Source organism: Rhamphochromis longiceps, linkage group LG3 (genome assembly GCF_057381845.1).
Source record: "Rhamphochromis longiceps isolate RC_006_pf linkage group LG3, R_longiceps_female_GT1.1, whole genome shotgun sequence".
Classification (NCBI taxonomy): domain Eukaryota; kingdom Metazoa; phylum Chordata; class Actinopteri; order Cichliformes; family Cichlidae; genus Rhamphochromis; species Rhamphochromis longiceps.
In genome coordinates this window covers 52,720,514-52,738,603 of record NC_140559.1, presented here as the reverse complement: position 1 = coordinate 52,738,603, position 18,090 = coordinate 52,720,514, and the positions used below count along the sequence as shown (strand labels likewise).

Here is an 18,090-nt window from a genome sequence, read left to right as displayed (position 1 = left end):
GGTCACCACCCATCTTGAGGAGTTTGCCCCCTCACATATACTAATGTGCCACAAACAGGACTTTAATATCACCAACCATTCCCATGTTATTACGGTGTATCCATAGAAATGGCCCACCCTGTATATCTAAAAATTTTGTAAACTGAAATTTCAATTCTCACTATTTCTTGGTATTTGATTCTACAATATTCAAATAGACATATTTGTTTTGCGAAGCGCCTACCTGGTGCTAACACTGCAAAGTAGAAAAGCTTTTTGCACACTGTAAACCTGTGCTTTACTGCTATCAGGAGTCCACATGAATCTGTTGGTGTGCCATAGGTCGTCGCCTCTGGGTGTCCATAAAACAGCATCATTAGAAGGTGACAAAGAGCTCGTCCTTCCAGTGTTGCGACATTTTTCTGCAATTTGAAAACATCCAGGGAGTTAAAAATGCAGGTGGATGAGTGGAGAGTGGGTGTTTACCCATTGTGTTTCATCTAGAGAGAGTGGGAAGTGATCTGTTATCCTCTTACTGTACAGTATATACCGTACACCTCTGAGAGCAAGCTAGTGCGTGAGTGTGTAGGTGTTTGTCAAGCTTTTTAGTGTTTCTCCCCTGTGAAATAAATTCTTTCTTTCATTAATTCTTAGGCATCTTTACATTTGAAAGTGCCACTCAGAGGGTGAGTGAAAGTGTTGGCGTGATGGAGGTGAAGGTGCTCAGGACGTCGGGGGCTCGAGGCCTGGTCGCCATTCCCTATCGAACCTTGGATGGAACCGCTAAGGGAGGGGAGGACTACGAAATGGCTGCAGGCAAGCTGGAGTTTCAGAATGATGAGACCATGTGAGTACCTCGCTGTTGTCTGCATGACATTTCATCCACCTTTGAACACCGTCCTGGTGTATTTTTTACATTTTGCGGTTGGTGTGACATCATATGGAGACTGGGACATTTTTGGATCAACATTGACGCCCTCACATTTCCTCTGTTTTCCTTCCTGTGATTGATTTCTATTCAGAAATTGCTGTGTAGGTTAATCAAGTATTCTGCTGTATAAATGGCTCTATTAGGTAGATAACAGTGTAATAATGTCACATTTCCAGGCAGGCTTCTCTGCATTAAATGCTTGCAAACACATGGGTGCACACATACACATTCATAAAATTGCTCTTGCGTCCTTGGGCGCATGCATTTTTAATATGCTGAAGTTAGCGGTGTTAAATTGACCAATACATAAAATGGTTGGGAATGCAGTTTCTCCAACGCCACTCGGGGCCCATAAAGCAAGCCCTCTGCGTACGTGTGTGTGTAAGAGTGTGTGTGGTTTCACATATCTATATGTATGAGGACCAATTAGACTTTTAGATGTAAGCGTGAGGACATCTGTGCATAATTTAAGAATATTTTATTAGATTGACAAGGTTACAGTGAATAAGGACTGAGCCAGGTGGTGTTATGACATCGGTGTGTTTTCAAAAGCTTTGTGTGTGTGTGTGTGTGTGTGTGTGTGTGTGTGTGTGTGTGTGTGTGTGTGTGTGTGTGTGTGTGTGTGTGTGTGTGTGTGTGTGTGTGTGAGGTTTAAGTTTAAACCTAGATTTAGGTTTTTGACCCTTTGGGGAATATTTGCCTTCAAAGTTCTGCTTGAGAAGAACAATTATGGCTTTGGAGTTAAGATTAAAACTAAATGTTGGATAAGGTGAAGGGCCGGTGTTCTATTTAGTGGTTTGCGATTGCAAAAGATTAGAATTTACAAATGAGCACAAACGTCTGACACCAGCAAACCTCTAAGCAGAGCGTCTTTAAAGCACAGGTCATAGCGTGTTCTTGTGCGTGTGGGACGGAGCGATGTGCTGATGGTGCAGTCACTGCTGCAAGGTCAGGGAGAGATGAAAGGGAGTGCGAGAGAAGCTAAAGCAAACGACAAGAGTTAAATGTAATCAAACAATGCAAACTGTAAAGCTGAGGCAGTCTTCTGAGAGCTGCTGTTATGTGAGCACAGGAGGTTAAATAGAAAGCTGGTATCAGTGGGTCTGAGACTGCAGCAGATCAGATTAGCTGAAAGTGAAACTATTGGTGGTGTGTTTGCTAAAGAGGATTAAAAAGATCACTTAGTAGAGTGTGTTTCAACCCTGAGAGATTGCAACTTTGTGGGTCAAGCATAAGCAGCAATGAGCGTCTTCCTCTGCTGGATATAGATTAGTAGTGAAGGGCATGTTTTTATGAAGCATCGGAGAATAACTCAGTGTATATATGGGAGTCATGGAGTCATAGTTAATGTATTTAATATTCTTAAAGGAACTGCTACAGAACGTGCATATAAACGACTGCTGCAAAAACAAAAAGCTATTGATTCTGATTCTGCTGATCTACATCAACCAACAGTGTATGTTAGTTAGTTTAGAATGCTAAAGCCAAAGTCACACAAGCATAGAGACCAGTCAGTCATGCACTGGTAACCACCACTCGCTATGGAAAAGTGTTGTCCCAGATCAGTTGGTGAGTGGTTGCAGGAGGTTGTTTGCAAGGTGAAAATGTTGGCAAAAAACAAAAACGCTACATCCAGATGAACCGAATCAACTTTTGGGGATTTCCTTAGCTTTTGCTACAGCTCTGTGGTTAGTTAGCAAGTGTCTGCTAGCAACCAAAGCACTTGCAAAAGAAGCTGAGATGCCTTCTGTGACTGAGACTGTGAGCTGAGCAGGAATGGAGGCAGTGTATAGTTTGCATCAAATACAAAAGCAAAAGTAAAGACGCTGAGAGGCCTTGAAGCTGTTGCTTCAGACGAGCAGGGTGACTGCTGGGGAAAGGAGGGGGTGGATCGATAATCCAATGTTTCCATGTAAAGGAGCGTGAGCCAGCTGAGCGAGGGATATGCTGGTGAGAAAGCCCCTGTGGTAAATTGATCTATCCATCCTGGCGTCTCCCGCCTCGCTCCTTCTATTCTTCACCTCTGCATTTACTCCCCGGCCCTAACCTTTCATCTCCTCGCTCTTTTCGCCGGTCAGCGCTTATAACTAATTTTTCCTTTGCTTTTTCTCCATGTGATATTGTTTTTTATACTTAAATAAGTCTATCCATCCACTTCTGATTCACGAGAAACCCAATCAGTTCTCGACTTTGGGTTTAAGGCGGCTCGATCTGCCCTCGTTATCAGTAACTGGCTCTTTCTCTTTACAGTTTTACCCCTTTTGTTCTCGTCTCACTCCCTCTCTCTCTTACTTCACTGATTCAGTCCGTGCTCACTTATTGTTCATCTTCTCTCGCTGCTGCCCCTCTCTGCGTGCTTTCTCTTTTCATCATTGTGCTTTTGAACTACTTGTCAAAAATCCTCCTGCACACTAATGTGAACCTGCTTTAATCTGCTGCACTCGTTTCTCCTTCTCCCTCTGCTTTCTGCCTTTGCCTCATTACATTTCTGTAGTTCATCATGTTTTCTCCATACTAAACTCTCACATATTTTCCTGGCATATTTTTAGATGAGTTTTCTCATGCCCTCCTCCTGCTTCTCCACCTTTTCCTCATACCTCACCTCCCATCACTCTCCTTTCTCACTTATCCCTCGCTTCTGCGCACCTTTGACTTCTCTTCATTTGCATCTTCCTTTCACCTTTTGCTTGTTTACATTGTCAGACTTTTCCTTCACTTCTCCCTTCCTCTCGCTCTACCTGGCACCTTTATTTCCCTCCACCTTCTCTTCTTAATTACATCCTTCTCCCCATCTTCTCCAGCCAACACCGTAAGAACAGGGACTTGCTGCCAAAGCAATTCAGCTGGATCACAACCCAGACATAACTCAGTGTCCACACGCCTCCCTCCACTTCCTTGAGTTCTCCTCCAATATGTGTAATTGTTTTGTTTACCCTCTTTCGTCTATATCCTGCATTTAAGCAACCCCACATTAATCTGTCATGCACGCTGTCTGCCAGAATGAGCTTTGCTTAAAGCTCAGGAAAACGGTAAAGCGGTGATAGGAGGAGAACGGACTGAGACGGGGGAAACATGACGAAGGGCGAGTCAGGTGCAGCTGAAAAAAATCTTGTGGGAAATCTAAAAGTTGCTGGAGCTTAACTGACAGGAGGAGAGGAAAAGCGAAGTGAAGAGAAGGAAGAGGCGCTTCCACTCGATTTCATTATAGAAGATAATGTAATGCTACGCTGAGCCCACAAAGGAAAAGTCCTTTTTTCTTTTGCCTCCCTACATCACAGATACTCCAAGAGGTCGTGCTGAAGGTGTCCGCTCTCAGAAGCCCAAGATGGAGCCTCCCTTTATTAAGCAAAACCATTTTTACACATTAATGTCAGTCGTGAGGAGAACTACTCAACCTGCACATCCTCTTAAAAGGAAGACGAAGAAGCAGCTTTCAGATTTCTGAAAATAAACCCAGATGATGTCATCATTCAAACAGAAATCCAGCTTTAAAAACCGGGTGTGTGCCGCTTGAAGGAGCCTGTCACGTATGAGGGCTCCCGCAGAAGCGAAGTGAAACTAAAACTTTAATGCAGCAAACACCTAAAGCTCTACCGTTACACTGCAAAGTACGTGACAGGAGAAAAATGACGAATGTGGCCACATACACGCGACCGTGTTAGCCAGTTCTTGTACCCATACGGCATCACTTTCTGTGATGGAATACATCAGTGTTATGAGATACAGATGCACGTATCAATATTTAGATGTCTCAGTTGCATCAAGGCGTCGACTTAACAGCATAAGCAAGTCTGTGGGTGAGTCAAGTCGGATCTGAATACGGTGCTGTGCAGTTCACTCAGTCACAAGACACACTGTTGAAGAGAGGCAGAGATTAATAATAAATAATGATTAAATCCAGAGTGATATGTAAACACAAATGGGAGGATCCAGTATATGTAAAAGTATATGTTACCCACCATAGCACTGTGCATCTACATTTCTTTACTGTCTGGACTCCCATTATATGCTGCAGCAGCAGCAGCAATGAATTAATTCTCTCTCTGTTCAGCTAATTAATGAATGAATGTTTTTTTAATTACCCTTTTGTTTCTCCCCATCGGACTTCACGAGCTTTGCTCAGTTTTCTGTCTGCAGGTCTTTATCTGCCACCTCTGCCTTTGGTAGGCCTTTGTTAATCAGAGGGCGTGTGAGTACTATATACAGAAGCAGGAAAGAGAGGGATATGCTCAGTAGGGTCTGTTTATTCTTAGCCTCCCTATGACCTGCAGCTCAGTGCAGATTCACAGCCAAGCTGCAGAAAAATGTGTGTGCGTGCGTCTGTGGCTGTGTTTGCGTGTGGTCCACTCCCCTGGCTGCTCATTATAAATTTGAAACAGGTGTCGCCACCGAACTGTGCCAACGCCTGTTCAATTACTGCCTTGCACTGTGTGTGTGCATGTGTGCATATAGTGTGCACTCACTTTACATACCAAAGCATCCTTACCATTTCTGGGACTTTTTTAAAGTATGTGAGCATATGAATGATGAGGTATTTAACTTCGACTGAGTTCTGAAAAATGCTCTGCAGCATATGTGTTATGGGGTTGTTTGTTTGTTTGTTTTTTTGGGGGGGGGGGGGGGTCATTGTTTTGTTTTGTTTTTTGTCTGGTTTTGTATGGTAGCTGGGATAGGCTCCCAAGATCCCCCTCCCTGCTTTACCCTGATAAGGATAGGTGGAAGAGGATGGATGGATGTTGGTTTTGTGTGTGTGAACTCCATACTTACTCCAGCACCTGTTCAGCTTTTTGCTCCCTCGAATGGCTTAGAATAAAAAACTGGTGGATTTATCAGCCAAGCTTCTCGATTACAGCCAAAGGGGCTCTGACTGTGATCAAAAGATTGCCACTGTTGGCAGATTTTATATGAACTATTTATATTATGCTACCGTGCGTGGGCTAATATTAGCTCATAAGAATGGAATATGTCTTTGTACAAGTAGTTTTAGAACCAAATATAACACCGTACTGAAACACTGAGGTAAAGCTACATCTTAGCTTCCTGCATGGCTCATTTATTCGATATGGTTTATGTAAGGGGGGGGTTTCATTTTGCATAATGAGAGGAAAAGCCGTAATAACAAGGACCATCTGTGGTGTTTAGTGAATGTAAAGCGGGCAATGCTGGCTGGTGTTTTCTGAACTGTGTTAGTGAATTCAGTGAAGAGCAGAATATTACCAGTGACTAAACTGTGAGGTCATCCAGGATCATCGACTGTATTTACATTATGTGTGGGTGGATGGTGCTGCACTTGTATCCATTCGCATTAACATGCCATTGTGCAGGGTGAACGATTAAAGTTATGCAACCTATGCAGACATGCTTGTGTTGAGACCTCCAAAAATCAGGCAGCGTGTATTTTGGAGATATGCGCTGGAGATATATGGAGATTACGCTCGACGCAGGTAGAAAAATGAGCCTGAACATGACCGGGAACGTCAGCAGAATTTGAACACTTTGTTTCACTTCACCTCTTTGAATGTTCCAACTTGGCTCTTTTCTGCAGCTCGTTCAAAGAACAACAACAGATGGTTGCAAGAGTAGCTCACAGGAGTGTTTTTAACACTGCCCCCTGGTGACAGTAAACAGGTATAGCAACAATGATCCGCAAAGCTGTGCATAGCTTTGTGTTGGTCCTACGGAAAAGCTACGCACTTGGACAACACGTGTTCACGACTACCGTCCTCACAAAGCTGTCAGAGTTACACAGCTGTAACTGTCGTTCATGCTTCGAGATTTAGAGGTCAAACTTACCGTTTATGGGCCGGATAATTTCACATCTCAATTACTAATGGGTCGACTGTATGCGGAGCCAAATCTTCAGCTCTGCTGGGAATCCATGCAGGAAGGGGTGGGACTTTATTTTGATGGTAACAATCACATGCAAAGACAGACTGGGATCATACCATTATGTGAAAGACGGAATGGGGGAGATGTTCCAGAGACAGCAAGTGTAGTGGTACAGGCCAGGTACACAGCGAGAATGTAAAAGTGTTGTAACGTTTAACCCCACATGTTAACAGTGCTCACTTTCACATGCTGTAGTTGGCTATGCTTATGTTCACTGGTTAAACTCTGTGAATGGAGTTAAAAGTACAACCCGAGACACATCTGGGGGAATCTAAAGCATTTCTGATACAACTGGACAGTAAGTGTTTGAGGAGTTTAGATCATTTAGACTCACACGACAATCCCCTGAGTGATACAGTATTTATCATTTTGCTTCAAAATTATATCACAGATATCCACTCAAACACTACCCAGAATGCACCACTTCATCTGCTCTAATCCCAGCATCCTGCCATTGTGCGTTATGTTTTAATGAGCCTGAACAAAATTTCTTAGTGTTTTTGACGAAGCTGTCAGAAGAGCTGTGATCATACATTAGCTGCTGGTGAAGGAGAAGCAAGCTAGCAAGTTTAAAACAACACATCCTCCCTTTGGCGAGATGTTTCTCGGAATTAGAGAGAGAGAAAAGAAGGAAATACAAGGAGAGCGAGAATGTGAGTCTGTGTGTGTTTATGTGTTTGTGTGTTTGCGTGGGTGTTTGAGCATGTTGCGGTGCTTGTAAAGTGTTTGATATTTGCAACCTGTTTCTCCGTCTGTCACCAATGTAGGGTGACTAACCCGAAGCTGTTCCCAAAATAAAACATCCTTTGAACTCCAAATCCACCGCGTGTGCATGTGTGCATATGTGTGTGTGTGTGTGCATATAAATACAGACGCAGAGTCAGTGTTTCAGCTTGATTGTTGCTCCAGGTGCTTGTGTTTGTGTGTCAGCAGCTAGCTTCATTTCCACACAATCATCTATGTTGCTCATCTAGCTGGTGTCAGATCATCAAACTCACACACAAACACACAAGCGCAATCACAGCGCTTTCAGGTTTTTACAAACAATGCACATCTCTTCACAGCGTGTCGATCCTGCCAGTCAGCACACTTCTTAAACTTTTTTCTTTAAATCATCATTTGTGATTAAACTTGGCACATGCTGTTTATCAGACGTGATGGAGCTGACACCAGGATAAAAAAGTCTGAGCACATATTTGGTAATAATATTCAATCACGCAGCAGAAAAACACAAACACGATGCTCCAAACATGTTTCTGTCATTCATTGTTTGGATGTTTGCCTGCTGCTTTGTGTGAATGTCACACGTTGACGCTGTCGAGCAGTGTATCTGTGTCTCACACACACACACACTGGCTTTTTTCCTGGTTAGTTAAGATGGATAGTGCTTCCTGCCGGGCATATTTATGCAGCAGAGCTCTTATTAGAAAAATACACCCTAAAACCATGGAGCACATTTCAAAACAGCTTCTGGGTGCTATCTTGAAATTGTAATGATGTGTTTTATTTTGATTTCAAAAGTTAATTGGACAAACGTGACTGATCACACAGTGTTTGCCTACTAACACTGCATTAGTTGTGCACTTGTACATCATTAACAAATCAGACACACGTTTTTCTATGTTAGGCCGCTACTCTTGTAGTCCCATGCTTGTTTCTCTTATTTTCACAGACGTTTTCCTTTTATACAGAATATACCATCTCTGTTTTAAGAGTGACCCTATGTTGTGTTAGACCTAGAATAATATACATGTGTAGTTTAATGAATAAATAAATTAAATCATCTTCTATTTTATTTTTAGTAGGTATATAGATTGTTTTGTGTACATTTTTCAGGCCTTGTTTTTCAAGTGAACAAGCAAAATCTTTGGACACACACTCACCGACCACTTTTGTTTAGGTAGGGCCGTTCAATTATCCATTAATGCATGCATCTATTCACCCAGACACAAGGTAGAAACTCGGTGCATTAAGGCAAAACGACCTGCTCGAGTTCACACTAAGAATCAGAGTATGTAAGGTGATTTAGGTGATTTTGAATGGTTCGTGTTAGTTACTATACTACTAAACCTGTGTGAAGGATAAAGTTTTATCAACCCAAATCCACGACCCTTAAGACAAGGATAAACAAACTTTAATGCTTCTTGGTCCAAAAAATCCAAGTGATCATAAGGATGCTGAGGAAACTCAGGTCAAGCAGAGCAAGGAGAACACGCAGCAAACAGTGGATTTCTCAACAAAAGAGAGACTCTATCACCATATTCAAAAGATGATCAGGGAGCAGTAACATCTGGGGAACAAATCATTGATGATGTAACAAGAGAAGCAAAACTAAAGACAAAGCACCAAATTAAAAGACTAGGAAGCAGCTAGACGCATAAGACCGACAGTGGAACACAAGGTAAGTTAGATTTAAGCTAAACACACGAGGAAGGAAAAGCAAACCAAAAATTAAACCAGGATACAACAACTCAAAACTCTGGGTTAAAGCCTCAGTCTCTGTATTTAGAAATCTGCTGGGATTTTCCCACACGACCATCTCGAACGGTAGGAGAAATAGAAGATGTCCAGTGAGCAGTAGTTCTCTGGGTGAAAAATTTAAGCTCTTTTCATCAATATTAGAGAGAAAACCTCAGCAATCAGATGATCCCCCGTGTGCAACACTTGGCAAAAGTGGGAAGGAAGAACTCCTTTTTAACAGGAAGACAGGCAGGTGATATCTGAACATGTGGGGAGTGAAAAGAAGGGGTATCAGAGGAAGTCCCACAGCAGTCTGGGCTTATAGCAGCATAACTACAGGATGGCTCAGGGCTGAAGGCTCTGCCTCTCCTCTTACTTTTGGAAAAGGAACTGCTAGTGAGCCTGTAGTCTGAGAGCTCCTGCTCTGATGATAAGGTGCTATGAATACTCCATGATTGCAGATTTAATTGAAAGTTTTATGGTGTGTATATAGAGGTGGATTAGGACAGCATTTACATTTATTCCAATTGTCTCTTGAGGCTGCATTATGGTGCAGAAAAGTATGTTGTTTGCAGCCAAATGGAGAATTTCCTCATTAACACAGACTCACTGGTTCAGTTTAAACTTAGAAAGTGAGGTGCTATACAGGAAGACTCTGTAGCTTTTTATAACAATAGACATCAGGGCGATACATATTTTTTGTGCTTTTCATGACAATTTTTATTTATTCTGTCAGCTGGATTCTAATCCTGTCTATTCTATAAGGCCCGCATCCTTTTAGGTTCAAATGACAGCCTGCAAATGAACAGATAAACACTTTAAACTCCCCCTCCCCCCTTTGTTCTGCTGAAAAACGTCAGGATGCCTCCATAACCGCGAGAGTTTTTCCTCTTTCTTGTCTTCTCCCCGTTTGTTGCCTTAGCAACTTTTGATCCCCTCCCATTGTAAGCACAATAAAGCGGAGACGACGGAAAAACGAAGAACAGAAAGATAAAGAATAAAAGGGAGAAATTATAGGAGTGGGAAAAGGAGCCTTGTTGTCTGTTTTCTCTTTTTTTGATTTGTAGTTTTCTTCTAAGGATTTGTTTTTCTGCTGTCTGCACCGGAAGTTCCAAAACTACTGACTGTCTGATCACGTTCTCCATAATTTCTCGCGTCCCCCCCCCCATTGCCCACTCTTCTCGAAGATTTATTGCGAGATATGGAAACATCTACCGCATCTATTGTGTGTGTGTGTGTGTGTGTGAGATAGAAAGAGAGAGGGACACACGTCCATTGTTTGTTCTTTAATTAGTAAAGCAAAACATTCATTGGCCAAGTGGATTATGAAGATTAAAAAGCAAATCACATTTGGGCGCAGTCATGGTCTGCCTGACAGAGAGAAAGACAGAGCAGTCAGAGATAGACTAAATGACAGAGTCGGAGAGCAAAAATAAAGACAGAGAGGAGCGGAAGAGGGAGGATAGAGAGGATGCGAGCTTTTATCCTCCCTTTTCCTCTCCTCTCTCACCTCTTCTTGTTTCTCCTCCTTCTCCGTGCCTTTTGACTCTTTTCTCCCTCTTCTATCCCCCTACTTTTCTTCATCTCCTTTAATGCCAGAGCAGTCAGAGTAAGTAGCTTAAGTCAACATCTTTTACAACGGTAGAAGCCTTCTGTTCGCCTCATTGTGCGTGTGCATCCGTTTCTCTTCGTGTGTGCGGGCCCGAGCGTCTTACGTTTCAGCTGTGTATCAAAATTGATGTGGCAGCCACCATCTGTTGTTTGCCTATTGACATTTTTCTCCCTACTACAGTTATTCAACTTGCAGTGCCGCACACACATAACCAAAGAGCACCCCGGGCTTTCTCTAAACACAAATTATACCCATTTGTAATCCCTGCCTCTGGCTCCTCTTGCCCTCCCTTCCTCTGCCTCTTCCTCTTGCGGTGCTGCTGTTTAAGCAGCAAAACAGAAATTCTGTTGATTTGTGGGGTGTGAGACGAAGCCAGTGATCTGACCACCGAAGTTGGAGAGATTTCACATCATATCAGAAACATGATGTTGTGTTGCTAGAATCCAAATCAGCCTTCAGTTAGAACAGCTTTGAAATGCTGAGCCTGCTGCTTCCGTCTTTTTCTGGATGTGTGCTTCTCCGTCGCTGTCGTTGTGTCTTCCTCCTTTCCTTAAATCTCTCTTTCTGTTCTGCCATCTAGAATCCCCGTCACTCCCTGTTTCTGCTGCCACTCGCGCTCTGTGTGTCTCTGTCTTTGTACTGCATCGCCCTACATGCTCCCCTGTGGTTGTTTTTTTAGCCCTGCAGTTCCAGCAATTTTCATTGCCAAGTATGCACACACTCACACACAAACACACTCTACAGTCTGAGTTATGTACCCACATACACACAGAGTACAAGCACACGCACACGCTGACTCTTGCCAATGAATCCCTGTCATCAAACCCCTGTGGACTGTGCACACCCTGTAATCATGGCTCTGAGACCTACCAAGAGTTCTTGCAGAGGGCTGCTGGTCCCTGCCCTTTTGTATCCACCGTACCCCCCTGTAGTCTCTGCTCCACAACCGCACAGCCCCCCCCCCCCCCCCCCACCCAGTTCCACTGGTCTCCACCCTGCCATGCTGAAACCACACTAAAGGACTCATACAGTTCGGTTTATTAAAAGGCCAAGGTAGAGTTACATGGGTTGGGTCAGCTGGAGTGCCACTTTTCCAGTTCTTTATTTTGACTGTGGGTTTCCTTAGAGCTTTTAGACTCTTTCTCAGCAGGCTGACTAAAATCATTGCTTCATGTTGCAGTTTTGGTGTTTGCTTCATGGACTTTGGTGTTCAAAAGAAGGAAATATGAGCTTATGATTTACACCACTTCTCTCACTTTTTCATAAACTCAGGAAACCACCACTGCATTCTCACCCCGCGTTTCTCTAAGGGCCATCAGAGAGCAACTTCTTATGTACCAAAGTCCAACTTTAAGTCTATTTTTAACCTACTCCTCGCTTCATTTAAACACTTTCTTGGTAAGTTTGCCATTTAGCTATTGTTAAGCCATATTATAATACTATTATAGCATGATGTTCATTTGATAAGTCATTGTCCCATTTAGAGTAAAATAGAAAATAAAGCAGGGTGTGCCTTAGGGTGGACTAGTTTGAAGTTGAGAAGCTGCTACCATATGAGAGTGCAGTGTCCTCAGTTGGATCTAAAACACCAACATGTAACTGCCAAGACGCTCAACCAAAGCACTCTTTTCTATGCCATCTTATATATCTATCTATATATATTTATATCTATATAAATATATTTTTAAATACTCATCTATTTCTGTCATCTGCTACTGTTCTGTCATTTAAATGTAACATATTTACTGGTAAATCTACCAGCAATGATAAATAATGATAATTTTCTGTCATTTAATAGTTTGATCTATAAAGTGTAAAAGTATAAAAAAATAAAACATCCCATCATAGCTTCGCAAAACCCAGAGGAACTTGTTCTGTTGAGAAAAGTAACAATAGCAAAGTTTATCTCCCTTTTTTCTGTTTTCACTTCAGTCATCTTGCAGTTATACTGCAGCCATTGCCTCATACTAACTAACTGTTTGCCCTCTGATTTGTTGGAGGGGATTGTTAAATTCTGCCAGAGGGGTGACCTTTAGCTCCGATGGCAGTAACAAACTAATGAAATCAAGTGAAATCGTAACAGCAGCCTCAGACTGCAAGGCTTCTGTTTCTGCAGCTTGGCTGGAATTACCAAACTAGAAAACCAGGCAGATTTTAATGTAAATAGGAGACATATTCTGATTGCAGCTGTGTTAGCAATCAGGTGCAATCAGTTGATAAGTGTTTAAATAAAACAATAAACTGGGTCAGTTGCAGGTGGGACATTTTTCCATGGAAGGAGATGTTTGTAGGTGATGATAATAACAGTATTCAGTTTTTTATTTATTTATGATGATTTAAAAGATTAATTTTGACTCTGAAAAATCACATTATGTGAATCCAATAATCCAATAAAAGCCATCACTTTTATATCTAGTAGTTTAAAATCATTTGTAGTTGGTTAGCTAACATAGCTAACAGCTAACATGCTAGCCATCGAGCAGTCGATAGTAGTCACAATAACTCTCTTAGATTCTTTCTATTTTAATTTTTTCATCAGAATTTTACATAATTTGATCAATATGATTTTATTGCTAGATTACTTTCTTTGTCAGTTAGCATGTTAGCTGTCTTACTACTAAACTCATACAAAACCCGTATTTTGCTAATTTCAATGTTATTATTGGCTCATTTGTGCATTTAACTAATTTTGAAAGAATCTTTACACTTTTTAACACTTGTATATATTTTTTTAAAAAGAGTGTCGGATTCTGTTGCAGATTGGTTGTTTTTTTATTCAAAGACAAAGAAGCTATCTAGGCTAACACGTTTGCAGTCTGTTTGCTAACTAGCTTGCTAGCTTGGTTGGTAATTGTGTAGTTTCATCAAAACAATAGACTGCAGTCCCCTTTATCTATTCAGGCAGAACATTTACAGAGTAGAGTTTATAAGTACATAGAACAATAAAAGTTCATAAGAACAATAGCTTTACTGTTGTTCACTGATCTTTGAGTCATTGGTAAGCAATAAAAATTAGTTTCTGTTCAGATTTTACCAGCTGTTTTTTGCTTTGAAGTTTATCAGTTTCACACTCACAAAGGATATCAATTCATATCCTCTTGCATCAATCTAGTGGGAACCCACCGGTGAAACTTGCAACCTGTTTTGGGTCTCAGTCCAGTGCTTGAGAAACCTCACTCTGACATGATGAATGTACGCTATTGTAGAAGAGTGATGAGCCAGTTCCTGACTGCATTACCTCAGGGTAATCTAGTATGATACACACTCATACACACACACACACACACACTGATGTCAGAGTCATTAAAATCACTGATAGCTTGTGGAGATGATGTGACTCACATAAGCACTCACTCTCCTTTCCAGTTCTTTTTCTTCTCTCCATCTGACTCTATTTACCACATTATCTGTTTCATCCTGCTGCCCTCCCCCCTCCCCATTTGTCCCTTATCTTTCCCTCTCTACTTACTTTCCCTTCAGTTTTTGCCCTGCTCTCTTCTTCTCTGTCCTGTTTTTCTGCCCTGATCTCAACATCCATGCGTCTATTTCTCATCTGCCTTTTTATTAATCTTTCGATTTCTTTTTTGTCCTCCACTAATTCTCGATCGAACTCTTGTGCCTGTCATCACCTCACTTTTATTCTTCTTTGTCTGTCTCTTCATTTTAGAGAATGATACAGTGTATCCCTTTTGCCGTAGTGGTTCTTCTCAGTGCTCCAGCGTTTGCCGTCTATAATCCTGCATCATCATCGTCCTCCTTTGTGCCTACTCCTCCTTCTCTGTTATTTTGTCTGTGCATTAATAGCGGGGGAACGTTTAAGCAGTTTGTTTTGCTAGAGAAAAAAAAAGTTTAAGAAAGACTGAACAGTGCTTTTAAAATGTCAGCACAGAGTGGACTGGAACTAGACTCACATAGATCATGCACAAACACTCGCTGTTTTCACAAGCACTTGGTAGTGTGCTTTATGGCTTGTGATTATTGATTTCTTCACTATGGAATAAATGCATTGCCAGTAAAGCTTAGTGTGGAGAAGGCTTTCAGTCTTCATGGTCAGTGTATATACATGAGTAGCAGGTAGAGTTGCAGGTGAAGGGTAAACTGGAGAGAGATCTGTTGATCCAATAAACAACTGAAAAAAGCAGAGATATGTTCAAGAGTGCGCTGTGAGGAGCTCTTTGGAGCCAGCAATGAAGGTACTGCAACTGTATAGGTAGCCACAAGAGATCAATTCAAAAGGAGTATAATTGTTTAGCTTATGTGCTCATAGTGCATTTTACCCTCATTAGTTTGCAGCCAATACCTCATGACTTCTTTTAGGATGAGGTAGCTGCCCAACTAACTTTGTTCAAATACATCGTGGTGATTACTCACCATAACGATGAGCTTCTTAATTTCCATGTCAAAAGACAGCCCTGCACATGTTCATAATGTGATTTGATCGGCTGGCAGCTGAGCTGGAACATAATGTGACTGCCTGGTGCTTGATATAGTCGAATTGCTCTTTACCACAAGCAGGACAAGCAAAGCAGATCAATAAATCCCCATTTCAGCTCATTTCAGCGACCCTGATGTCACGGCTTTCAATGACACACATCGTTCCTAAATTTAATAATAATTTAGTGCATTTTTTTCTCCCTATTCAAGTATGAATTGCAGTGTTTCATCCCTCTGATCAGGCTGACGTGATCAGTTATTGCATTGTTAAATACAGCAGCTGGAGAGTTGTATGCTCACTGACATCACCGGCTTTTAGAATTCATACATGTGACAGCATCACGATGCCCGGAGATATCCTGTGCAGCTCATTCACTTTCCTTACTCTCATTTCGCCTGATGGACAATGATAAAAAACCTCTTGAGACCTCCAGGTTATAAACACACTTGTGCAGGTATTGTGAGTGATAGGTAGAAGAAGAAGGATAGACTGATGAAGGGGGCAGAGAGAAAGAGAGTGGTGGAGATGTCAGAGGAAGATAAATAGGTTTCAGGGGCAGGCAGTAAATGGAAAGAGAGGGAGGAAGATGAACGGATGGAGGGAAGGGCAAGGAAAAAGGACAGACAGAGGCAGAGTCGGTGGAGGGAAGAAGATAGATGAATCGCTGGGAATAAAAGACAAGAGGGAGAGGAAAGGGCAGGTGGAGGTAGAGAGAGAGAGAAGGGGAGCAAATGATGGCTAGAGGGAGATGAATAAAACAAATAGGGCCGAAAAGGAGAAGAGGATTTGGAGAACGGCTCACATTTGGTAAGACCAACTGTCGGCACCCTGGGTGGTGATGGGAGGAGTGCAAGAGGGCAGACGGAAAGAGGAGGAGTAAATGAAGAAGACTGAAGGGAGAAAAAGAGACAAGTGGTAGATTTTCATGTGCCAGGGGCGGAGACCGAAAGAGACGGAGAGAGTGAGAGAGATTTTGGCGAGCTGCCGCACACAGCCCTCACCTTGAGCTGCTAATGCCAGTCAATCAACCAAAGGTGTCATTACTCAAGCAAGGCAGGAGATCGTCTATATTCACGCCACTCACTCAGAAATGTCATTTTCTTAATTACAGCCTTTTTCCATGCACTGAGAAAAAAACATTTTCCAAGCCCGCTGAACTTTTTTAAATTCTGGGCAATGTGGACAGGTGACCTATGACACCACATAAAAAACCACATATTGTGTATATCAGCATGTAATTATGAATGCAATATCTCACTTACGCCACCTTAAAGGTTCCCAGGCCAGGAAGGTATCGGGAAGGTATCGGGCTGTCAACCAATCACTTGGGTCACAACTGAACTGTCTCAGCAACAGATCTCTGCAGGTATGACAAGGCTGTTCTTAGGTATGTCCCAATTCATAGGCCGCGTCCTCTGAAGACCGAGAAGGCTGTGAAATGGGATGGTCTAGCCTTCAGATTTGTCTCACCAGCTGTCCCGGTGGAGTTTAATAAATTCAGCCGTCTGCTCCTTGCTCGCTAATATATAACAGGACATTGGAGTAAATTCTCGAACATCTCACACTTTTGTTTAATCAGTTTTCTGTTAGATGTTTATTCGGCTGTGTGAAAATTATAACTTTAATCTCAGCCAAACCGTTTTACTCACGAACAAATAAAACAGCCAAAAAATAACATTTAAGTTATCTAAGGGACTTATGAATCATGTTTAACCTGTGTAGCGAAAGACCACGGGGGGAGTTCGGTGTTCTCGCCTGTTCTACTGAGCCTCGACCTCCCGGTCAGCTTTGAGCTGGTGGGTAACAGACGTCTCCGAAAATGTCTTTTAACTTTTGCAAATATATGATGTTTTGATGGACCGAGCACATATTTGAAGTTTACACAGCTACATTCTCGCCCGAAAATAGGTTAAAAAGTGTATTTTGTGACCCAGAAAGAGTAACATTGAAACTAAGTAGCTGGCGCTATTGTTGGAAACTGGAATTGGCTATGAATTCTTGGATAGGTTGGGCCACGAAGGATACACCCAACCCATCCTTCAAATTCGGGGAAATGAAGGACGCATTTGTTGGCCGCATTTGAAGCAGCCTTTGAATTGGGACAGCCTTCGTCGCATGGTTGTGACATAATCGGCCTTCAAATGCGGCCTCCGAAGGATGCTGCCTATGAATTGGGACACACCTCTTGGTATTCACCGTCCCTACCGTCCCCTACTTGCTCAATGTTACAACATAATCAGTTTTTTCAAGGGGCAATAAAATACTTGTCTTCTTTTAGTCTTAATATTAATGCACACGTTTACTTTCGATTCATAAAAAATGCCAAGTATAAGCATCCTTGCTTAAGTAGATTAGGAGAATCCCATTTGGACTTACGCGTCTAAAAGCAGTAAATTTCAAACCTCATCAGATTGTTGGTGTCTGCCTCGCTGATCCTCCTTTATACATTACCAGTACAAAAAAGACATTTAGACAGAGTTAGCTGTGGACCTGAAGAGAGTGCAGAGCAAACATTCTGGAAGAAAGATTAAACACTTTTATTTCAGTGAACTAAATCATGGTTAGACAAAGCCAAAGACTCAACTTGTAAATATCAGCAAGGAATGATGTGAAGTTCACTGCAAACTGAGGACACCTTTGTCCTAAACCACAATATTCTGAGATAAACAACAGGAAATTTCATTATATCAAGTCTAGACGTTGCTTAGAGAAACACAAAGTGAGATTTTCTGAAGACTACTTGGCATAGTCAGTTGATTGTTGATTGTTTAGTATCACAACTGA

The 18,090-nt window shown here is 42.0% G+C and overlaps 1 protein-coding gene across 2 annotated transcripts in view; it reads left to right on the top strand.

The window, feature by feature from the left end:
• slc8a4b (solute carrier family 8 member 4b) overlaps positions 1 to 18,090 on the top strand; it is a 132,543-nt gene that overhangs the window by 77,575 nt on the left and 36,878 nt on the right. For both annotated transcript variants that reach the window (XM_085400318.1, XM_085400317.1), the window contains exon 11: positions 634 to 826. In XM_085400318.1, coding sequence (XP_085256444.1) covers positions 634 to 826 — 193 coding nt within the window. The remainder of the gene's footprint in view (positions 1 to 633; positions 827 to 18,090) is intronic.